The sequence below is a fragment of the Callospermophilus lateralis genome, chromosome 11 (genome assembly GCF_048772815.1).
Source record: "Callospermophilus lateralis isolate mCalLat2 chromosome 11, mCalLat2.hap1, whole genome shotgun sequence".
NCBI lineage: Eukaryota > Metazoa > Chordata > Mammalia > Rodentia > Sciuridae > Callospermophilus > Callospermophilus lateralis.
In genome coordinates this window covers 62,501,647-62,526,248 of record NC_135315.1, presented here as the reverse complement: position 1 = coordinate 62,526,248, position 24,602 = coordinate 62,501,647, and the positions used below count along the sequence as shown (strand labels likewise).

General features: G+C 46.4%; 2 protein-coding genes across 5 annotated transcripts in view; one reads left to right on the top strand and one right to left on the bottom strand.

Moving 5' to 3' along the window:
* Positions 1–7,366, bottom strand: part of Tom1l2 (target of myb1 like 2 membrane trafficking protein) — a 117,482-nt gene extending 110,116 nt beyond the window's left edge. For all 4 annotated transcript variants that reach the window (XM_076871541.1, XM_076871542.1, XM_076871543.1 and 1 more), the window contains exon 1: positions 7,231–7,366. In XM_076871541.1, the coding sequence (XP_076727656.1) occupies positions 7,231–7,282 (52 nt within the window). In that variant the 5' untranslated portion in view covers positions 7,283–7,366. The remainder of the gene's footprint in view (positions 1–7,230) is intronic.
* Positions 7,367–8,610: 1,244 nt separating this feature from the next.
* The window catches only part of Drc3 (dynein regulatory complex subunit 3), a 38,114-nt gene continuing 22,122 nt past the window's right edge, over positions 8,611–24,602 (top strand). The window contains exons 1-5 of the mRNA XM_076870710.1: positions 8,611–8,652; positions 12,226–12,390; positions 16,167–16,283; positions 17,711–17,877; positions 23,824–23,970. Of these exons, the coding sequence (XP_076726825.1) occupies positions 12,231–12,390; positions 16,167–16,283; positions 17,711–17,877; positions 23,824–23,970 (591 nt within the window). The 5' untranslated portion in view covers positions 8,611–8,652; positions 12,226–12,230. The remainder of the gene's footprint in view (positions 8,653–12,225; positions 12,391–16,166; positions 16,284–17,710; positions 17,878–23,823; positions 23,971–24,602) is intronic.

The following is a 24,602-nucleotide window of genomic DNA, read 5'->3' as shown; positions in this document are numbered from 1 at the left end:
CTACGCAACGGCACCCATTCAGAAAAACCTGCAAGTTTCAGCTCCTATTCTTTTACATGTTAAACAGAGCAGGACAAGAAGCAGACTGACCCTTACCATGTGACTTTCCATGTCTGGTGTCTTATAACCTACCCAGGCAATGAAGGACAAATGCTCTCAAACCTAACTTCCTCCCAGTACTCCACTGACCTGCACCTTACTGTCTCTGCTGTGAGCTCATAAGCAGCGTCTGTACCCTAACTTTGGAGGAAATAGCATTGCCCACTGCTGACCTCCTGGGAAGATAACCCCCTTTCCCATTCTGCACAGTCAGGGGCTTTGACAGTAAGAAAGAAGGATCTTTCAGTGACTGTCACAGGGAAATCTCACTGCCCTATGATGGTATCCATGCCACTCCCCTCCCTAGAAATCTTGCAGAGCTCCCCAGTACCACCAAGGGAAGAGTCCAGACTGGTTGGCCAACATGTGAAGGAAGCAGGTCTCCACAATCAGGCTTTATCCTACCTGTCCGGGATCACCTCCCACTACTCCCTTTTGCAAGGTAAACAGAGCAAATCCCATTACCTCAGCTACCCAGCCAACATCCAGCATTTGCCCAAGTTGTCGTCTCTGCCAAGAAGGCCCTCCAAGCCTCCTTTGCTATTTCTTCATGGACCAGATCTTATCTGATAATCAAAGCTCTGGTCAGCAAGCTCCCTACCTGCAGAGACTTCTGAGTTCCCCATTTCCCTCCTATGGTGTTCTCCTCACCTCTCTCCTGCTGAGGGCATAACATAGAATCAGACTCTGAAGCCAGTGTGCTGAGTTCAAACTCTTACTCCCTTACTGTAAGCTGTGTGACCCTAAGTAGGTTACATACCTTCTCATTGCCTCAAGGCCATCATCTGCAAAATGGAGATGATAACAAAGCCTCCTTACTCACATCATTGTTGTGAGGATTAAATGACTGCAAGATACATAAAATGACCACTTCAGTCTCTGGCACACGGTAATCTAATACTGAACTGGGAGGCTGGAGGTGTACATCAGTGGTAGAGCACATGCACAAGGCCCTGGGTTTCATTCCCAGCACCGCCAAAAAAACCAAAAACAACAAAAAACTCTTTAGCTACTATTATTATAGGGAGGCTCCCCCTCCCTTTCTCTATTCCCTTACTACATAAATCTGATCAATCTTACCCAATCACTTTCTATGTTATATGATTTAGAACCTGACTTAGGTCTCTTATTAAACAGAACATCCTGGTAAATGCTTAGCTTGGCATACGTAGATAGTAGGACCATTGAATGAATGAATGAATGAATCCTAAGTAATCTTACTTATAGACTATCCAGAATAAAAATACAATGCTTGAGCTGAGGATGTGGCTCAAGCGATAGCGCGCTCGCCTGGCATGGGCAGGGCGCTGGGTTCGATCCTCAGCACCACATTAAAATAAAATAAAGATGTTATGTCCACCAAAAACTAAAAAATAAATATTAAAAAAATTCTCTCTCTCTCTCTCACTCACTCTCTCTTTTAAAAAAAAATGTAATGCTTGAAGAAAGATAAAAAAGAGATAAAAGAACAGAACTATTAATCTACACCAATGGTCCTCAAAGTGGACCAGCAACATTAACATCAGTGGAAAACTGGTTAGAAACATGCAATATTGGGCTTAGGGGTTAGTTCAATTAGTAGAGCACTTGTCCTGGGTTCCATCCCCAGCACCATCACAGAAAAAAAAAGAAAGAAATGTGGCTCACTAGGCCCCACCCCAGGCTTACTTAATCTGAAATTCTGAGGGTGAGGCCCAGTATTTCATTTTAACAAGACTTCCAAGTGATTCTGATAACCCTGAATCTCCAGATCTGAGTCAAAGCAGCGACGCACAGCAGGGCGGAATGAGCACTGCATCAGGAGTGCATTCCAATCTGAACTCTGCCATTGACCTTGCACAAGTCTCTTAGCTTTAAGTGATAAAAGAACCATAACCCTCAAAAAATTAAATGTTGTGAGGATTAAATGAGATTGCACATGTAGAGTTTGTAGACAGTAGCTGGTTAATAACTGTAAGTTCCTTCCAGTTCTCTTCCCCTATATCTCACAAGCTTACGAAGGCTAAATAAAATGACTGAAGCCAAAGGGCTTTCCAAGTTGCCAACTGCCATAGCAATTTGTGGAATGACAAGGTATTCTTTATATAAACAGCCAATCTAGAGTTTAACACCCAGCATTCTCAGAGTATTATGAGGTAGTTTATGTCTAACACCATTCAATCTCCAAATACAAACTATCTGCTTCTTAAATGTTGATAAAGCAGAACTAAGAAGAGAAATGACCCATCTCCCCTAATATTAACTAAATACTCACTGAATTCTGAATCCAAATGAATCTCATTTTTTTCTCTTGGAAAAGGAATATCTGAAAATTTTTTTCCAGTCATCACAAGGAAAGCAGCAGACCTCTGTGCAGTACCCTGGACCTAACTTGGGGAACTCTTGATTTGTGATGTGGTGGTGGAAGGTTGAGATTAGATAGTAACATTTTGAAACTTGTTCAGGAAGTACAAAATCAAGAAATAAAAGTAAGTACTTTGTTTGTCGGTTTGTTTTTGTAGTGCTGGAGATTGAACCCAGGGGCTCATGCATATCAGGCAAGAGCTTACTGATGAGCTATATCCCCAGTCCTCTTTTTAAAACTTCTATTTTGAGACAGAATCTTGCTAAGTTACCCAGAGTGGCCTAAAAATTGTGATCCTCCTGTCTCAGCATTCTGAGTAGCTAGGATTACAGCATGCACCACCATACCTGGCTTAAGTAATTTCTTTTCTTCCACACTTCTTAGCCTTTAACACCATTGCATTCTCATTCATTCATATTCTCTCTCTCTCTCTCTCTCTCTCTCTCTCTCTCTCCTATGAATTCTACTCATGAATCACCTTCCAGAACAAATTCCAGGATGGATACAAGAAATGCACACATACCTAGTATGCATGAGGCACTGGTTTGATACCCAGCATTGGGAAAAAAAAAAAAAAAGAAGAAGAAAAATAAATGCACAAATAACTATGTCAGACTGTGGTCTAGGTGGCTAGCTTCAGATGTGCAGGCTATGTATTTGACCTTACAGCACCAAGTTAGAACCCCCATGTGAAGCTCAGGCATGAGACAGTCATAATCACTTCACCAACTACTCTGCCCCTGGATCCTTCAATGGTCACGGTCCTTTTTCTATTCAAGGTTCCCAAGGAGCTGCTTTTTAACATTTGCATCCCCAGTGTCTAGCACAGGCCTTGGCACCCAACAAGTACTCATGAATACCCTACTGAACTATATAGAAGAATTATTTAGGTACAAATCTGAGGCAGCTCATGAGAAGTATTATTTTATGCGTGGAGAAAACAAGGTCCACATAGTCAAAGTTGCAGCAAATGAAAGAATGTCATCTTTATGTGGCCCATCCAAAGCAGAGCTTCATCCTGTCACTCAAACCCTACTTGCCAATATTACCAACAGCCACCTCTGCTCCACTCAAACTGGTGATCCTAGATGTGCCCCTACTTTCCCTTTCTTTCTCATCCTATTTAACTGCCCCCAGGCCCAGGGGATTCTCTTCTCAGCCTTCAAAGTTCTTGCCTACCTTCACAAACAGCCCCCAAAGGAATCAGTCCCTGTCACCCCAGTCTCATATGAATTCCACTTTTTTTCTTTTCAGTACTGGAGATTGAACACAAGGACCCTCTACCACTGAGCTACATCTCCAGTCCTATTTTTATTTTTTATTTTGAGACAGATCTCTTCAAGTTGCCTTGGCTGGCTTCAAACTTGTAATCCTCCTACCTCAGCCTCCCAAGTAGCTGGGGTTACAGGCATGCACCAACCATGCCCGGCTCTCATCTGAATTCTTCTGAACTCCTACAGCACTTATAATCTGTACTATATCATCATTCCATGCATCTGTTTTCTTGTCTGAAACTGTAAATCCCTTGATAACAGGGCCATGTATGACATCCCAGCTCTTTTACCAGCTGAGCAGTCATTTCACCTCTCGGAGCCTCAGTTTCCTCAACTCTAAAGTGCGAAAGACAATAAAACTTATCCATAGAACATCTAAAAGGAGCAAATGATGGCTGCAGAATTGCTTTGTGCAAGCTATAGCTACAATTATTTTTCTCATTGTCGTTGTTGTTATTTTATTTCTATATTCCTTTCCCTCCTACCCATTTCCTGGCACACACTTTTTAAAAAATACCAACAATACTAAATGTCAAGAAAATCATTTTTACACTTAGTCACAACAGTACAGAACATACATCAGAACTTCATTCTGTGGGCTAATAATTTATTGGAATCGAACTGAAATGACTGAGACCTTGCCTACTGGCTACCTGACAACAGTAAATTTTCATCATCTTCATGGTCAAATGTCTTATAAACAATAGTGAACACTGAAAGGGTATTTTTCTTCACACATCACCAATGGGCCAGTTGTATCACATACCCTCTCCTGGAAAAAAATTCAGTCCTGACTCATTCTATTGTTAACAGAGAAAACTGTGATTTATTGAGCATTTATTATGTTCCAGATACAATGCTAAAGTTTTCTAGACATCATCTCGTTCAAATTGTACTATTCTGGAGGAAGTGCTAGGGACTGAGAATGACGAAATTATATTGTTATATTATTGTATGCATGTATGAATACATAACAACAGATTCCATCATTATGTATAACTATAATGAACCAATAAAAATGTGGAAAAAATTAAAAATTTTTTTAAATTTAAAAAATAAATTACCTACTCTGTGAGTACAATTATCCCTCTCCCCTGCTCCCCCACCCCCAGCAGATAGACAAACTAAGACTCAGCAGGGTTACACAATTTCTGGGGTCACACAGCTGAGAAAAGCCAAAATTTAACTCAGATCTTCCTCATGGAAGTATCATGCTCTTTTCACTCACTACATATCCCTATATCCTCTATACTTATATTTTTTTAATATTTATTTTTTAGTTGTAGTTTGACACAATACCTTTATTTTATTTATTTATTTTTATGTGGTGCTGACGATTGAACCCAGGGCCTGGCATGTGCTAGGCAAGCACTCTACCACTGAGCCACAACCCCAGCCCCTTTATACTTACATTTCAAAATCCCCTTTGGGATAGGGTATAACTCAGTAACAGAGTACTTGCTTAGCATGCTGAAGACCCCAAGATCAGTCTCCAGCATCACAAAAAGTTTTAATTAAAAGTCCCTTTTAATTTCTTCCTCTCATCTACATGCTACTTTTTCATAACCACCTTGGCATTTTAAAGATGTAGAACTTCCTCTTATAAGAGAGAAGAAAAGAAAAAAGAATTCCCCCAAGTTTACTGGTTCCCTCCATAACTAGCTAGAATTCAACACCCAACTGAGAAATGAATCTTGGGAATATGGATGCAGTGAAAGAACACCTGAGGAAAGTAGGAAAGTAAAAGAGGAAGAAGAAAAGAGTGAAAATCCAGAGAGACATTCAAGTGGGCAGCTGGGACAAAGTGTTGGAATTGTGGGAAACAGCTCTTTCAAGGCCCAGTGTCCGCCATTCTTCATAAAAGATACTTTATCAGAAAGGAAAGAAAAGCTCCTAAATGCCAAATAGCTAACAGAAGAGGCCTCACTAACTTTACTGGCCCCAGTAAAGGCTAGAAAGTAAGCTGGAAATTCATAAAGCAGGAAATAAACAAATCACTACTGCCTAAACCAGTCGGGCTCATACGGACACCAAAGGTCCCTGTTCATAAAAGATGTTTTACCAGTCCTTCAACCAACTGGGTGGAACCTTATTTTAAAAGAAACTAATCAGCATTCTTGAGTGATCACTTGGCATAAGCTCCTGCCTTGAGTGAAAAGGCACAAGTTGTTTTTAATTTTATTTATTATTATTACTCTTATTTTTGCCATGCTGGGGATGGAACCGAGGGCTAAGCACACATTCTACTACTGAAGAACATCCCCAGCCTGCAAGCTGCTTTTTTTTTTTTTTTTTGTAAGAAAATCCCACAGTGTGGCCACTTTAGGGATCCTTCACCTACTTTGTGCTTTCTCCATCCGGGATGTACTCTGGTACCCTTGACTGGGTCCCCAAAGCCCCCTTATAGGATTGACAGATACTGTAGAGTAGGATCACTCTCTTGTATAGTGACAACAAAAGGTTCCACTTGGGAAAATTTAATATAGCAAGGGAAACAACAATGTGCAGAGACTACTACAAGAAATATCAAAACTTTGAAATCTGAAGGGACCTATCACATCTCACCTCCAAACACTTCACCTGACAGACAGGGGAACTTCAAACCACAAAGGGCACAGGGTCATAGGAAGAATCACTGGCAATGCCACTAGTTGAGTGCCGGTTTCCTGATTCCCAATGGAGTGCTCTTATCATTAAACAACACAGCCTCCCTTCTTTCCTGGGAGGTACCATGCCACCCCGCTTAAAAGATAATCATCCTCCAAGAACCCCTCCCCCAACCAGTTATTCCTACATCCTAATAGAGTTGCAGCTCCAATTAGTAAGTCTCAGAGCAGGGGGCAATTTCTGGGAGGGTGCACAGTCTGAGTCCGCTGGTACCAAAGAGAAGGGAGACATATGGAAAGAGGAGGTCTGGGAGAACCAGGTCCTTGCGGGGCGGTGCGGGCGGGGGACAGCAAGATGCTGGGCTTGATAAGGGTGCGGGCAGTGGCATCTCCCAATAGGTGAGAGGTAAACACACCAGCAGTTGTACCACGTCAGGAAAGAAAGAAGGGCTAGGCTCTGATGGTAGGGAGGCAGGGAGAGTCTCTGGGTCCAAGTTGGGCCTCAGGGGCCCGGTGAAGTGGCACCAGTGCCAAGTGGAGGCCCCACGAGAAGGACGGACACTTGCCCTGCCCATGAGGTGACACCGGCGCCCAGATGAGATCCAGCCCACTGGCAAGGTGGCACTGGCGCCAGACAGAAGCTGGACGACAAGGACGGCCGGCCCACTCGTGAGGTGGCACCAGCGCTAGGCAGAGGACCGACAACAGGGATGCCGGGTCCACTCGTGAGGTGACACCGGTTCCTGGAAGAGATCCAACCCGCACGTGAGGAAGCATCGCCACCCCGCAGAGATTCAACAACAAGGATGCTTGGTCCACCTGTGAGGTGCCACAGGAGCCGGCAGAGGCCCGCGGTCCAGCCCGGTCAGTCGCCCACCCAAGCCGTCCGCGGCAAGCGCAGCCTTACCGAGACATTGCCCCACAGGGGTGCTGAACGGGTTCCCCAGAAGGAACTCCATCTTGGGCCGACAACACGGCAGCTGACGCCCTGTTTGCCGCCGCGGTCTCCGCTGTCCCCAGACGCGCTCCCAACCTGACTGACACTTGCCCCCGCCCCACCCTCCAGAACGCCGAGCGCCGGGCCTTTAGCCCCGCCCTCCTATCGCGTCTCTATTGGACAACGCCTCCACAGTCTTCCCTCCGATTGGCCTTTACACCGCCCTCATCGAAGTCCCGCCCACCACACGGAGTCTGATTGGGTCGAGGACCAAGCTAGGTCATTGGAGTCCCCGTCAGGCGTAGCGGCACCTCCCCCGGCCCGCCTCCGAAACAGGGGCTGTATTTTTTGATTCATCTGTAAATTGGTCAATCTAGGTAAATCCTACTGTTATTGGACAAAATATGAGTCAATCACTCAAAACAGACATGGGGAAGAGGTGGACCTAGGGAGTTGCCCGCCCACAGTAGTGCCGATTGGAGAAACATTTGTTTTCTCTACGGCTGGTTGGTGTTTGGAGTATTTCCCACCCAGACACGTGATCACGTGACCCGTCAACTTTCACCCAGGATGTCTACCTCCTGCTTCCTCTTAGCAACCGAGTGGCGGCGCTTGTTTCCCCAGCAACCGAGAGACGCCTCTGCTACAGGGAACTAGCCCGAGAGCTGGTGCTTGAGAAGGTGAGACCCGGGAATTGAGGCTCCATGAGGACTCTCAGGGGCGAGAGCGCCGACTGTGACCCCTCTCTCTGAGGATTCCGGCTTGGCCCTTTTCATTTGTAAAATAGGATCACATGTCCTCTACCAGACAGCTAAGATACTTTAATCGTGGACTTTTCAGGTCTTCAGAGGAGAAATTGCTAAGGGAGTGCTTCTTGAAGGAGTAAGGGTCGGAAAGGATTTTAAGGGATTCCATTCCCCAGCCTCCTGCCCAATCTGTTTCATTAGAAACAGATGAACTGTTTCACCCAGATCCACTGATAACTTCTTCCAGAATTTAGCTATCGGATCCTACCTATAAATCTCATTAAGTTAGTTTATTTGTTGCAGTATAAAGTGCTTGGACTGGGAATATGGATACTCAAGTTCAATGTGTGTCAGTAATTTGTTCTATGAGTTTGGACAAGTTCCTCCCACTCTCAGGGCTTCAGATTCCCTATCTGGGAAATAAAAGCACTATAGGACTCCCTTCTTTAATAACTTCTGGAACTGACATGTAATTAAGTAATTTGTGTGCATAGAATTCACATTAAGCACTCAGTAGGAGGTTGGTTTTCTTCTTATTAATTCATGGCCGATAACGTCTCTACTTCTCAGATTTAATTCATCCAGTTTATTGTTTCCCAGGAAAATCCGGATCCGTTTCTCTGTGAGGAGATCACTTCATTGACAGGTTTGTAAAAACTGCTGCGTCCCCACCTGCTACCTGTGTTGGTCACCAACAACACTGTCATTAGGTAATTCAACAGGGACCCAGTTTGGGTGGTAAATTACTGATAAAATCCTTATAGGGAGGACTGTTTGGACTTTGTCTCTGATCCAGAGCAGTTGGGAGAAACATAGTGAATTGTGGCAATAATAATCCCTAGTAACCTGGGTACAGTGGAGCCATGATTAGGAAAATAGGTTCTGCCATATTCTAGATGTATAAACTTTGGCATACTAATTGGCTTTTCTAACTAGCTTCTGTTTTTCTTTTTCCCTGTTCTTTTCTTTCTTTGTGTTTGTGGGGAAGTACTAGGGATTGACCCAGGGATGCTCTACCACTGAACTACATTTTTAGCACTTTTTATTTTAAGATAGTGTCTCACTAAGTTCCCCAGACCGGCCTTAAACTTGTGATCCTCCTGCCTCAGCCTCCTGAGTTGTTGAGATTATAGGCATTCATCACTACACCCAGCTTAACTAGCTTGTTTTCTTTTCTGGAAACTGGGGATTATCGATCCTACATATAAATTAACTAGAAATGTCTCAAATCCACATTTTAGCACTATCCCTGGTCATCTCTAACCTCATTACTTTTGCAATTCTCAGTACTGCCGCTAGGGATGAAATCCTTAAAATTAAAATCTGATTATGTCACTGCCCTTATTAAGCCCTGTGAGCTTTCTCGGGGCCTTAGGATAATAATACAACTCCTATGGGACTCTCCAAGCTTGTATCATATCAGACAAAGTGGAGCATGCCTGTTCTCTCCCATCTCAGGGCCCTCCCCATGCAGTTCCTTCTCCCTTCTTTCCTATTGGTCCTTCAGATCTCAGCCCTTTCTTGGTTCGGCCGGGTTTCCCTTAATGTATGCTTTTGTAGTTCCCTACACCTACAAACTTTTCATGGTTTTTAACTAAATATTTGTATGATTACTTGTTTCATGTCTAAAACAGCGGTAAGATGATCTGTTACTCATGGCAGGTAGTAGTTATTCAATAGACATGGTGGACTCAACACATAGTCTTAACAAAAACATAGGAGAGGGGAATTATTCACCTTTGACAGATTGGAAAGCAAAGGTTTCTTCCAGTGAAATGAGTTGCCAAAGGAGACACAGTCAGAATCCAAATCCTGCCCTTGGTGTTCTAGTTAGTTTAATCCCTCATTGCATAGCAGTTTCTGGGCTTGATTGAAAGCAAGCTTGATTTGTCCCAGGAACCAGCTCTTGATGAAGTAAGAGGGATGAGAAGTCAAAGAAGGTTTTTTTTTTGTTTATTTGTTTGTTTATTTTTTTTTTTTTTTAGTTGTAGATGGACACAATACCTTTATTTTATTTATTTATTTTTATGTGGTGCTAAGGATCAGACCCAGTGCCTCACATGTGCTAGGCAAGCACTCTACCACTGAGCTACAACCCCAGCCTGAGAAGTCACAAAGTTTTAACATCAGAATTATGGTTTATTTCCTGAAGTAAAGCATCCCTTTTAAAAAAAAAAAAATAAAGCCTAAAATACTTTACAAGTAACATTTACAAACACAGTACATTTAAATTTCGTGAAATAAATTGTTAGCAAGTTATTTGAAAACCATTTCAGAAGAGTGGAAAGCTAGAAAGAGAGAGAGAGAGGAGAGACAAGGGCTAGAAATATCAGTGGAGGTTGAATCATTCACCTTGAGGAGGTAGAACCAGTGTGGAGAGAGTTAGAGTAAAAGTCAATGTGTTGATGGTTGGAAGGTCAGATGGAGAAGACACCAGAGTGTGGGTGGGGGCTATAGAGTCTGTGTCTCCCACCAGAGTGTGGGTGGGGGCTATAGAGTCTGTGTCTCCCCCACTTCCACCACCCCCACCCCCAGGGAAGAAGGAAAGGCTGTGCGTGAGTTGAAGGCATTAGGATATTTGACCAGGGACATTACAGGAGTAGAGGATACTCCATTTACCCAAGCTGCGTCCAAGTAGCTGGTAGAGGAAGAAAGAGGGAAGGGAGACTTTGCAGGCAACGTCTAAGGCCAGGTGGCAGATTTGTCCAACTAATCAGGGTTTGTGGTAGACATCAACAGTCTAATATCAGGAGCAGAGCAGAGGGGCTGCCTAGCATCAGGGTGGGAGAGCAGGAGTTTCAGGGATACCTTGGATGTTGGGGAGGCACATGGGCACAGGTAGAAGGTGAGGTCACCAGGGAGGTGAGAAGCAGGTGGGAGCAGAGAGGAGGAAAGAACTAGACCTCCAGAGGGCTCAGAGGCAGAATCTCAGTAGACTGAAAGAGGGCATAGCTTCCTGCAGGGCCCTGTCCTACTAGTGGTTCTCACTAAGAGGCTGGTAATGATGATAATGAGGTCAGGGAACCCCAGATTCCCAGGACTGTAGCTCTGTCCAGCCAGGAATAGCAATCCAGGTCAGCTTTATAATGTGACTAACCAAATCCTCGGATCCCCCACCTCTGCCTGCAGTGTCTCATAGAAACCCTTGGACCATTAGCAACAGAAAACTACCAGAGGGCTGGGGTTGAAGCTCAGTGGTAGAATGCTTGCCTAGCATGTGTGAGGCAGTGGGTTCGATTCTCAGCACCACATGTAAATAAATGAATAAAATAAAGGTCCATCAACAACTAAGTGTGTGTGTGTGTGTGTGTGTGTGTGTGTATAAAATTTTTAAAAAAGAAACCTACCAGAGTTGGCTTAAGTTAAAGAGGATTTAATGCAGGAAATCAGGAAATGCTCTCAAAAAAGGACACAGAAACTTGCATGGGGTTGAGACTTAGGGACATTAGGGACTGAAAAGCTAGCAAGAAGAAGGCAGACTCCATCTGTCCTTTGTCTTTTTCGTGTGGATTATGCAATTTCCCATCTCTGCTTCTCTCTGTACATCCACCATATCCCCGCTTACTCTCTTGACTTAACCATGTGTCTGACCAGCCCATGGCTCCCTAGTTCCTCCCTAATCAAGCAGCCAGATCCAATAAGCACTTCCAACCTGAGGGAGTTGCCTACTTCTCAGGGGGAAAGCATGACTGGCCAGCTCAGGTCAGCACCTCCCTTGGTGGACAGTTTGTAGGGGCTGGGAAACACCCACACAACTGCCTGGGTGGAATGAGTTCCTCAGAGGAGGGGCGTTGCAGGCTGGCTCACCTGGCTGGGGCTGCCAAGGGAGCATAGTCAGTGATTTACACTAAGACACCTGAATGAGGATGGGAACACAAAGTCAGAGGCCTGATATGGGGTTATGGCCTTGAGGGAAGCTGAGAACCACGGACTGAGGAGACCAGTGTAGACATCAGTCCAGGTAAGGCCCCAGCTGTGGTTGTGGGGTCAAGAAATGAATCCTGCAGAAGGGCTCAGATGGCTGCTGGGAAGCCCTGGAGTGACCTTCATGCAAATGTGTTATCTCTGAGGTACAAGCAAGCTGAGGGATGTGACTGGCAGCCCTCAAATTGTCCATGGCTTCCCTGATGGCCTTTGACCCCTAAAGAGGAGACCTCAGCCAGATTCTGTCCTCAAACAAGTAAAAGGCAGGTTGTGAAAGAGAAATGTGATGTTTTAGGAAAGATGAACCGGATGTACAACTCGATGGAGCCGAGAGTGATAGACGACGACATGCTCAAGGTGGCTGTGGGGGAGCAGGGTCCACGGGAGGAAGCTGGGCATCTGGCCAAGCAGGAGGGCATCCTCTTCAAAGATGTTATGTCCCTGCAGCTGGACTTTCAAAGTACGTATCCTGGGTGCCTAGGGTTGATACAGGGTGGGTTGGGGGCACCCAAGTGGCCTTCTCTGCCCTACCTTAAAGCCCCAGAATTCTACGTAGAGTCCATGATCCAAAGACCCATATTAAGCCGGGCACAGTGGTGCATGCCTGTAATCCCAGTGGCTGGGGAGGCTGAGGCAGGAGGATCACTACTTCAAAGCCAGCCTCAGTAACTTAGCAAGGCACTAAGCAACTCAGTGAGACCCTCTCTTTAAATAAAATACAAAAAAGGGCAGGGGATATGGCTCAGTGGATAAGTGCTCCTGAGTTCAATCCACCATACAAAAAAAAAAAAAACCCACACCAGCATTAAGGCTCATTGAATTCCAAGGCATGTGAGCAGCATGGGTCTATTTATTTATTTGTAGTATCAGGGATTAATCCCATGGCCTCAAGCATGCTAGGCAAGTGGGCTACTATTGAACTATACCTGCTGCATGGACATAAAAAAATTTTTTTTGCAGTGCTGGGGATATAACCCATGACCTCAAGCATGCTAGACAAGCAGTCTACAATTAAGCTACACCCCCAGCCCAGCATGGACATATTTAAAGTTTCATACCAAGTGTTATAATCATTTGAGCATCCATGACACCCCTGATTCTGAATAAAAACAGAAAAAAAAAGATAAAATTGTCCCATTCCAAATCAAAGCAAACCCCAAAGACCACGCTGTTTCTGTCACACAACTCTGCACTGGTGTCCTCAGAGTAGGGGCTCCCTGGCAGGCAGAACTTAGAAGGTCCCATATAGCCAGGAGCTAGAGTGGGAAGCATGGGGAGGAGGAGGAGCCAGCACTAGGTTAACCAGGGACATAGGGCCTGGAAGCAGAGAGACATTTCAGTAGTGACAGAATATTCCAGGGAGAAGATACAGCTGGTGAACAGACAAAGCCTCACTGCCTCAGAGATCTCATCTGTGAAATGGGGTGCCTGTCCTCCCTCTCCCAAGTGCTGGCTGGGAACAAGTAAGGCAAGACATGCACACTGCACAGACTATGCTGGAAGGCCAGCAAGTCATGGCCCAGGAAGCTGTGGCCCAGGGAGTCAGCACAGAGGAGATGCAAGAGGAAGGGGAGAGGTGGGCCAGGATCTTGAGACCCCTGTGTTTTGTGCAGGTGAGGCCACAGTGGAATGACCTTGCAGGATTCACATTCTTTCTCTGCCATGGGGCTGGCCAGGCAACCAGTCAACAAGAAGTTATTGAGACATTACCTCAGCAGGGCTCTGCACCAAACCCTGAGGACACAGCAGTGGACAAGACAGGTCCTGCCAGGGCCAGGTTCACAAATCCCACAGGCCTCCCAGGGTGTGACCTCCAGGGATGACTCCCCAGAGCTGGGAAGGCCGTGAACTGTAGCCCCTCAGCTCTGAGAGGAGGAAAAGATGTACAAGGGCTGCGGCAGGATTGGGCCTTAGCACCTGACTGCCTTGCTTTTGCTTCCTGCTTCCCCATCTAAGTTTCATTCAGCTGATATTGAGCAAGTGCCTGTTATGTGCCAGGTACTGTTCTAGGCACCAGGTTTCAGCTAGGAGCCCAAAGGACAAAGAGCCTTATCTTCATGGAGTTGACATTCAAGTGGGGGAAATAAATAAATATAACAAGGAAAATATATGTTAAGGCAATGTGTGCTATGGTAAAAAAAGAAACAAGGGAAATTAGGATGGGGTGCAGTACTTTCTGGGTGATCAGAGGCCTTGCCAAGGTGACAATTGAGCACAGACTTGAAGGAGGTGAGGGAGATCCACTAGGGAAAGTGTGTGAGGCAGGGGGAACAGCCAGAGCAAGCCTGAGCAGGCCTGCTAAGGAAACCCTGTGGAGACAGGTCAGAGAGGTCTGGGGGCAGCTGGTGTTGGCCTTGGGGCCAGTGGAAAGTATTTTGCTTTTACAGTGAGTGAGGTGGGAACCTGGGAGAGTCCCAATCTGGAGCAGGACAGGATGGTACTTGTGTTCTCACAGGACAGAACAGGACCCCACTGGCTGCAGGGCCAAAAGCAGGAATCTAATGAGATGGCTACTGCTGTGGCCCAGGGAATGATGATGATGGATCCGCTGTCTGTGTTAAAGATTAAACTGGCTTCGGCGGTAACCCCAGCATGCCAGTAACTCATTTGGAGCCAACTGCCGAGCACAGCCTGGTTCACTGTGTCTTTTTGGCTTTTCCACATGAACTACCGCTACCCAGGCAAATGTCTGCACAGGTGCTTGTGGCAGGGCACCCAGATGTGTAGGAGCCACCGGGAAGAAGTGGCTATGCAGGAAACCACCACGGCCAAGGGCAAAATGGGGGTGGGCATCTGTGAGTCCAAAAATCAGGGCTAGAGCAGGTGCCTGGAAAATCCTGACTGAGGATGGGAGGCAGCTGGGAGCCTGGAGCAGAATTGGGTCCCACCCGGAAGTACAGGTAGAGATGGAGATTGATAGCAGTCTGGGAAATCTGGTCCCAAACAGGCAGCTGATGGACAGGTTCCGGTGTTGTCCAGCCCTGGGACCCATGAGAGGGGCTGAAGGGAGCAGTGCAGCTCCAAGAGACAGGTGGGCCCTCGCAGCTCTGGGTCCGAGGATCCTGGCCACCCCTCCAAGACCTGGTACCAGTGGCCCTGCCTCTATGAACAAATATTGAAACTGCCACCCAAATGTGCGATTATTGGTATTTTTTAATTATATAATTTTTATTTTTTGTGATATTGAGGAGTAATACCCAGGGTATTACTATGCTGGGCATTCCCAGAATGTATTATTCCCAGCCCTGTTAGAGTATCCCTAGATACTTAAAAAAAAATACCCTTATGTCTAAATTATTTTACTTCTTTAAATGAGCATATTGTAATCTTATAATTGGAAAGCACTGCAAAAGCAAATATAGAAAAAAGAGATGTGTAAACAGAGTTATATGTAGCTTCTGGGGAAAGCAGGAGGAGAACAAGATTAGTCTCTAGAATTTCACATATAGAATATCAACTTGTTTATATGTATGTGCTTCTCAGACCTCTTCTGGCTGTCAGGGACAGAAACCAAACTCTGGCTGACGCAGCAAAAGGAATAAGTGGGCTGCGGAGCTGGGGTGGGTGGTCTTCAGGGACTGTGGGGTCCCAGCACTTCTGTAATACTGGAGTATGCCTCTGTTTTAGGGGCAATTTATCCCATTTACTATACATGGACAATTGGGGGTTCTCCTCTATTTTTCTGCTTCTTGCGTACCCATGGGCATTTCTCTGGTATGTCTTGGGAAACAGATTCCAGGAAAATTGAAGGGCAAAGGGCATAGACATTAAATATTTCAATATTTGTAGCCAAATGACCCTCCCCCCCCCAAAGTCAGAACTGATTGATTAATCCTCCCACCAATAGGGACCCAGGCTTTGGTTCTATTGGTCACACTGTGGAAAACCCACTTGTGCTCCTGATTTGGCCTGAGTTCCAAGGTGGACCAGCCTCCTGGGGGAGCCTGCAGCCTGACCCAGAGGCAGTGTGAGTGAGTCTCCTGCGCTGGACAGGTCCAACTGACCCCTGCTTAGTCCCATCCCCAGTGGACCTATTAGGTCCTTTTGTGACCCTGAGTGACAGTCCTGTTCCTCACCAACACTAAGCACTGGTAGGGAGACAGTGGTCCTTGATGCTCAGCCCACACCTTCAGGATACCTGCAGATTCCAGAGTAGGACAAGGGATTTGTCTCAGTCCCCCAGTGTACTGGCACCAAACTCTAACCCCAAGGCTGCACCGTCCTCCACCGTTTCAGACATCCTCCGCATCGACAATCTCTGGCAGTTTGAAAACTTGAGAAAGCTGCAACTGGACAACAACATCATCGAGAGGATTGAGGGCCTGGAGAACCTCGTACACCTTGTCTGGCTGGGTAAGGCCCTTGCCTGTGTGTGTCTACCCTGGTTAGACAGAGGTGACACCTTGCCAAGGTTATCGCCTCCCCAGGAGACAATCAGGGTGACACTCAGCTGCTGACCTTTCATCAGCTTGGGCACAGCAGAAAGCAGCTATTTTTTAAAAGCCTGGGGCTTATGCTGGGCAAAGTATTGACAAAGATGTGCTTGACCACATCAGGACAGAACATTCTGCACCCACCTGCCTAACCTCAGTCTGGGTGGAGCACAGGGGACAGCTGTGGACTCCCACTTAATCTAAATATAGGTAGGCAGATAACTTGCCTAGAGGGGCCAAATGACCAAGTGATAGTGGCAGAAGTGGGCATGCATTGAGTTCTCAACTGCGTGCTAAGTGTGGGCTTGTGCATTTTCCCTAAGGCCTTTCACTCCACATGGTGTTCCCATCACAGAGATGAACAAACTGAGGTCACAGTGAACAAGTGGGGTCATCAGGTTCCCAGCCCAGTTCTGTCTGATCCTAGAGCTCTGGCCCTCACTGCCAAGGCTGCAGGGGGGTTTGATGAACTGTGTCCAACTGCTGGCTTCTTAGGAGCCCCAATCTGTTATGATGCAGGTGGACACCCAACCACAATCCTAGGAGATGGGTGTCTATTATAATCTTATAAGAGGAGTCAAGGCTCAGGAGGTCAAGACACTTGCCCAGAGCTATACAACCAAGAATTGGAAGAGCAGGGACTTGCCCACTACTGTCTGGCCCCCAAATCCACATTCCTTCCTCCTGTCGGGCTGCTTCCCAGTAACAAGGGCAACCTGGGGCATCAGTGCATCTCCCAATTCGTAAAATACTCTCAGCTCTATTTGTGCTGACCATTGGAGCTACAGCAATTCCACAGACAACAATTACGCTGCCATTTCACAGATGCAGCCAATGAAGCTCAGAGAGGCTGGCTTGATTGAGTCACGCTGCAGGCAATGGAAGCAGATCACAGCCAGGTCTTCTGACTCTCAGGTCCAGGTCTCTAGGCCCAGAAATCCCAAGCTGCCTTTCAGGCCTGTTGTCAGAGGATGGACACTTGGTAAACAGGTCAACACTAAGCAGACAGTAGGTAGACTTGTTAAAATGCCCACGGGTGTCAGGGAAGGGCCACCCACAACTGTGCACCCGTGACCCCAAGGTATCCTTCTTTAGACCTGATAATTAGCAGAGTTCATCCCAGAACTATGTCAGAGCAGAGATGTATCCCCGAGAGGATGATCAGCAGAACTGGGGAGGGTGGTAAACACCTGCAGCTGCAGGGAAGAATCCATACCAGGCTTCTAGAACCATATGATGTTAGACGGTGAGTCAGCTCCTGGCACTCAGTAGCCCCTGTGGTTTTATCTGAGGACAGTTCCTCCCTAGCTCAGGCAGCACACCCTCAGAACCCTCTTCCCTTCCCAGATCTGTCCTTCAACAACATCGAGGCCATTGAGGGGCTGGACACACTGGTGAATCTGGAGGACCTCAGCTTGTTCAACAACCGGATCTCCAAGATTGACTCCCTGGATGCTCTGGTCAAGCTGCAGGTGCTGTCTCTGGGCAACAACCAGATTGGCAACATGATGAACGTGAGTAGCCAGAAATAGGGACTCATGCTCACTTGCACCTGCAGGACTCAGGCTGGGAATGGTAGGGGGAGTACAGGCTGAGTGTTCCAGATTTCTCCCTTTGCCTGGAAAGACCAGACATCGAGGTTATTTCACAAGGGATGCCATAATGTTTAAATATCACGTTTAACCCAACAAAACACATCTCTGGGTACTAGTTTGCAATCTCTGCTTCAGTGAAGTCACTTTCTGAGGTCTTATATTACCTTAAACATTTGCCAAGCACCTACTCGATATGGGCTAACTGTCCTGTGCCCAGTGGGTACAGAGATGTACAAGACGTGGTCCCTTCAGGACAGCTAGCCCACATACCCACATAATTAAGACATAGGTGACAAGAAGCTAGGAGCAATAAAACAAGACCTCTGGGAAGTGGGAGGATAAGCTACAGTGCCAGAAATGTGCCTGTGTAACCCTGGACATTGGTCATCTGCCCTGAGCATACCCCACAATGGGTTTACAGCAGTGGGCTGGGGATGAGACCCTAGCAGTAGCCACAAGGGTCCTATATCAGAGGTGACCAGTAGTGACCTTACAAGGCAGTCCCTGATCTGCTTCTCCAGCCTGGCCACCAAACCTGGAAGCTGTCCAGAATCCTTCCAAGTCTTCTTTTTCTTCTTAGGTCAATCTGATTGCCTGGGTTCACATCTCAGCTGCACACTTGAGTGGCTTAGATGCACGGCCTGGGGTAGGTCAAGTGCCCAAGTTGTTACCCATATTTAAGTGCACTCAGCAAGACCAAACCCAGGAGGTGATGTAGTCTTGGCAGTTCCTAGTGCATGGCAGACAGGAAGATCTAAACCCAGTGAGGCACAAGCTTTCCATGCCTGTTTCCTTGCCTGTCAAGTGGAGAGTGATCATAGCCCACCTGCCCAGGCTCTCATGAGAATCAAATAAAAATAAACATGAAGCACTTGGCTCAGGTTTAGGCTAGAGCAGGTTTTTAATGAATGAACTGTCATGGCTGACATTCTTCCTGGGAAAGCATCAAGGGATGAGAGGTAACTGGATGCAGATTCTCTGAAAGAGAATGATGAGAATTTTTCCATCCAGCAAAGGGAAGAGCATCTCAGAAGAAGGGGATAGCATGAGCAAATGCCTGGAGGTGCATCAGGAAAGCCTGCCTGCCTGCAGGGTGCACAGGAAAGACTACCTGCCTGAGGATCCCAGGGTCCCTAGAAGTCAAGGGTGTGTGCAGGCGGGGGCTGAGCCTGGGAGCTGGGGCCTCACTGCAGACAGGAATATCAAGATAAGCATCGGGATCGGTGCAGGGCTTTTTACCGTGATATGTTCAGATCAGGTCTACGTTTGGGAAGGGAACCTGCCATTTTGAAGTGGATTTGAAGGAGATCATGTGAATGGGTTAGGGCAAGATGTTGCCACCAGAAAGCACATTTGGCCTGCAGATAACAAAGATTTGTCTCAGGCTAGAAGTGGAACCAAGGCAGAGATTCAGGTACAGATAGTTTATTTGTGAAGTGACTTGGGGATCTAGAGTGAATGAGGTGATTGCACGAAGCTGGGGTGAATGTGGGATGTCACTGAGGTTGCTGCAGCAGGTGATGGGGGCTCAATTCTGCTGGGTCTTAGAAAGAGCCAGAGTGCTTCCCAGAAGTGAGCACCTAAGAGCTGAAGCCTAAGGCACTGATCTGCAGTGCCACCCCTCAACAGTGAGGGGTGCCCCAGGGATTAGCTTCCTCCCTGCCTGGCTCCTGAGCTGGCTTGTGGAACTTCAGAGACCTCTCTGACACAGAAAGCAAATGATGAGATGGGTGCTGTCAACAAGAGTGTCACAGCTGCAGCTAAAGTCATAGATCAGCCATCACAAACAAGGGCATTTGGTGACATGATCATTTGCACTGCAAAGCAGGGAGTTTGTCAACGGGGTTTCAAGGATGCAGGTTCCTTCCACCTCTGGGCTCTGCTGTCCTCAGCATCTCCCCAAGGCTGCTTCTCATTGCTGCAGTCAAGGTCATAGGCTTCCTTGTTTAGACAGAGCTTGAGAAATCTCAAGCTGGTGTCCTTTCAGTCTAATTGGGACATCTTAGGCCCTACACCTATCCTCACATCAGTATCACAGCTGGGGCATGGCCAGATTGGGTGACCAAGGTGAATGGCCTGAAAGGGATGTTTAAGTCTGCCCAGCAAAGCCAAACCCTAGAGGTGGTACAGTCTCAAAAGTTTGCCCCGCACACCAGACAGGAGGATCTAAATCCAACCAGTCCCCTTCTCAAGGTTTGGGTCCTGACTGTCCAACCTGCCCTCTGCTCTGTAAGTGCAGGAAACCCAAATGCTGGCCAATGGGATGGCAGGGTGAGGCATGGAGGGTGCAGGTTACTAGAGCTGGGACTGAGAGTTAGTCTGTGTTCAAATCTCAGTGCTGCCAATCCCCTGTGGTTGGTGTGAAGATGGAATCAATTAGAGCGTATTATATGCAGGATCTGGCGTATAGTGAGTATAGAAAATGATCATTATTCAGGAATTTTCAGGTTTCTGATTAACCCCCCAAACAGCCCCAGGCCTTCCCCCCACCCACGTGCTTGGGATCAAACCCAAAGATTCACACAGGCTGTGCAAGTGCTGTACTGCTGGGTTGCATCCCCTGCCCCAAACCCTGCTGCTTGAAACTCTGAGCATTTAGCAGCTGTTTCTATCTTGGTATGTCCTACAGCCCAGGGCTCCGTATGAATGAATCCTTTCCAACTCGTTAGTCCTTGGACATTGTAGACTTACAATATCTACTTTAGTCAGCTTGTTTGCTGCTATGACCAAAAAAACCTGACAAGAACAATTTTGGGAGGAAAAGTTTATTTGGGTTTCACGGTTTCAGAGGTCCCAACCACAAATGGCCAGCTGCATTCCTTAGAGTGGGACATGAAACAGAACTTCACAGCCCAAGTGTGTAGCAGAGGGAAACAGCTGGGAACAGGACACCCAGGAAGTTCTGCTCAAAAAAAAGACAAAATATATACCCTAAGGCAAGTCCCCAGGGACCCACTTCTTATACCCCCACCCTGCCACACCATCCAGTTAATCCCTATCAGTGCACAAACACACTGATTGGGTTAAGACTCTCATAACCTAATCATTTCACCTCTAAGCTGTCTTGCATTGTCTCACATATGAGCTTTTTTGGGACACTTCACATCTAAACCATAACAGAGCCTGAGACCCCGTCCCTCCAAAGAACCAGGCAGAGGGAATGGAGGTGGACAGGTCCCAGCCCTTCTGTGGATGCCTTACTCCCTTCCTTGACTAGGGTATTCTATCCTGCCCCGGCAGGGCCTGGTCAGGAAGAAATCCCACCACCCTCTCCCAGTGGGTGCCAGGTACTAGATCCCTTTGTGAATATTCAAGAGGCAGGTATAGCTGGTCCCCAGAGAGAAAAGGGAAAACAGAAGGTCCATGGGAGAGCTGCCAGGGACTGCTGAGGTATCTAGACCAGAAGTCCCTAGGGCCTGGCTGCATCCTGGGTCCTTAGGGACCCTGATCCTCTGTTCCTAATAAGGTGTTTTTGACTTGATCCAGAAAGTCCTGACTGACAACTCTCAGGTATTATTAGCTTCTAACCCTGAGCATCTTTCTCTTTAGCCCTTATCTGTTCTATCTGCTCTTTTGTCATTTATTTGTTTACTTGGCTTATTTTTAGTACCTGCTTATTGCATTAAAAACACAGACATTTAAGCAGAACTCAGGAAAGAGCCTCTCACTCCTGGCTTTGGTCCTTGCTTCTCCTTCTGGGGCCACACCTACTTCTAAATTGCACCAGTCTCTCCAGGCATCTTGTGTTTAAGCGTTGTGCATGATTGTCATGTCCGTCCAACTGCCCTTCACATACCTGGCTTCAATTGGCCCCTCTTCTCCTGAGTCATCATTTCCCTCTCTCTGCCGTATCATTACATTGCTCAGACATGGTGTGATGTATTTTTCCAGTCCCCTAAATGTGAATGTCAAGGTTGTTTTCAACCTGGTGCCAATACATGTGTACTGTACTGGAAGCCCTTAGGTAGGGAATGTCCTTGAGCAGAGTTGCTTTACACCTGGATCAGTTCATCTGTAAGATAAACTCCTAGGGGGGAATTGCTGGGTCAGAGGGACCATGCATTTTAAATTTGGATGAATCTTTGCCAAATTGCCCTCCACAGAAGTGGAATCATTTACAGACCCACCAGCAATGACGGTGTGACCTGTTCCCTCTCACCTTCATTTTGTTATCACACTTTTCTCTTTGCTAATCTAAAACATGAAAAATGGAATCTCATTTGGGAGATCTCTTAAAACTTCCAGAGCCAGGGCCAAGTGTGTATACCTCTAATCCTAGCTACTCAGGAAGCAGAGATGGGAGGATTCCAAGTTCAAGGCCAGGCTGGGCAGCTTAGTGAGACTCTGTCTCAGCATGAAATATAAAGGGGGCTGGAGATGCAGCTCAGTGGTAGAGCACTTGCCTACCACGTGCAAGGCCCTGGGTTCCACCCTAGTACTGAAAAACAAACAAAAAACATTAAACCAGATCCTATCTTCCCATATGCACATTTAAAACATCAATGACTTCATTATCCTCAACAAAATCTCATTGCTCACAGCCTGTGGTCTTACATGAACCAGGCTCTGATCTTATTGCCAACCTTATCTCACATTCTTTCCTCTAGCCCCTTCCCAACATTCTGAAGCCACCCTGGCCTCTGCTTAGTTCCTGGTATGTGCCAAGTTCTCTGCTGCCTCAGGGCCTTTACTTATACTGTTTTGGCTTCTGGGAAGGTGCTTTCCTTGGTCTCAACTTAAATGTCATCTCCCCGGAGAGACCTCTGAGCTCCCTGACTGAAAAAGGCCTCTCACTGTTATTTCTCTCATTGTGCCATCTTTATAGTCCTTATAGCATTTGCCCCAAACCTTAATGATTGTATTTTTAAAAAAATATTTTCACCCACACATAAATTGTAATTGCTATTGGGGCCAAGGACCCATGGGCCTTATTCCTGTTCTGCAGGGCTACTATAGTACCTGCCAGAGGCTTGCTAAGTGCTTAATCTTGTTTATTAAATAAAAGAACAAGTAAATGACTGAAGGAAATTCATTCAGAGAAACACAGTTGACTGCTTTCTTTTCTATGTTTTGCATAGCACAGCATCTAGATGTTCAGATGATGCTGTCTCATAAAGTATCATCTGACTTTTCCCCTATTTTACTCAAACTAGGGTATAGGAAATGGAGATGTTCCACTCATTGTTTGTTATGCAGTGCTTGTGAGGCTAACCATTACATTTAATTTAACAGATTTGAACCTTTCACATGACTTAGCAGTCAAAAAAGGCACACTATTCTGAGTGACCACTAATAGTATTAACTATAACTGCATTTTTTTTTTTTTTTTTGGTGCCAGGGATTCAACCCAGGGATGCTTAACCATTGAGCCACGTCTCCAGCTCTTTTTAAAAAATATTTTGAGACAAGGTCTTGCTAAATTGCTGAGGCTGGCTTTGAACTTGCAGTCCTCCTGCCTCAGCCTCCCAAGCTGATAGGATTACACCACACCCAACTATAACTGCTCTTTATTGAGTAGGTGTCAGGCACTCTTAAGAATGCTTTTCACAGCTTATTTTGTTAGTTCTTTACAAGACCTATAACATATAATATCTTTATGTCCATTTTGTAGATGAGGAAATTGAGGCTCACAGGTGTTAGGTACCTTAGTTCTAAGTCCCAGAGCTAGGATTGGAGCCCCAGTTGACTGATACTTTGGAAAGCCTCACCAAAGGTTTAAACCAGAAGCCCCAGCCCCTCCTTGCCTGTCCATGAGAGGTGCTATGCCAGGCTGCACACCCTAAAAGAGTACCAAGGAGAGATGCTACCAGATACGCTTTCAGCTCTCTGGCAGCTCAAAGGGGGATGGGTGTCTTTTTTCCCCAGCTCATTTACCTGCGGAAGTTCAAGTGCCTGCGGACACTCAACCTGTCTGGGAACCCTATTGCCGAGGCAGAGGATTACAAAATGTTCATCTATGCCTACCTTCCTGATCTTGTGTACCTGGACTTCCGGCGCATTGATGACCATGCGGCAAGTCTCTCCCTTTCTGTCTCCAAGCTCTGTGAGACAGTCTTCAGGAGCCCAAGTTTCACAGGGCAGTGAAGGGTGTTTTCCCCTGTCCACACCTAGGAAGAGAAGAGGCAGTCCCCTCTTGCTAAGCCTCCTTACCTATCTCAATCAGAGCAATCCAGCAACACACTCCTGGATGCTGTTTCCCATGTGTCCTGGCAACTGGGCTTTCTCCGTACATTGCCCCAAGGTCATCTGACAGCCCTTGTCTGTTTTTCAGGGGAGGGTTGGCAATTATATATATATTTTTTTTCGGGGGGGGTACCAGGGATTGAACTCGGGGCACTCAACCACTGAGCCACATCCCCAGTCCTATTTTTTTATATATTTATTTTTTAGTTGTAGTTGGACATAATATCTTTATGCTGTTTATTTATTTTTATGTGGTGCCAAGGATCAAACCCAGGGCCTCACATGTGCTAGGCAAGTGATCTACCACTGAGCCACAACCCCAGCCCCCAGTCCTATTTTTTTTTAATTTATTTTTTAGTTGTAGTTGGACACAATACCTTTATTTAACTTATTTTTTTTTTATGTGGTGCTGAGGATCGAACCCAGGATCTTGCACATGCAAGGGGAGCACTCTACCGCTG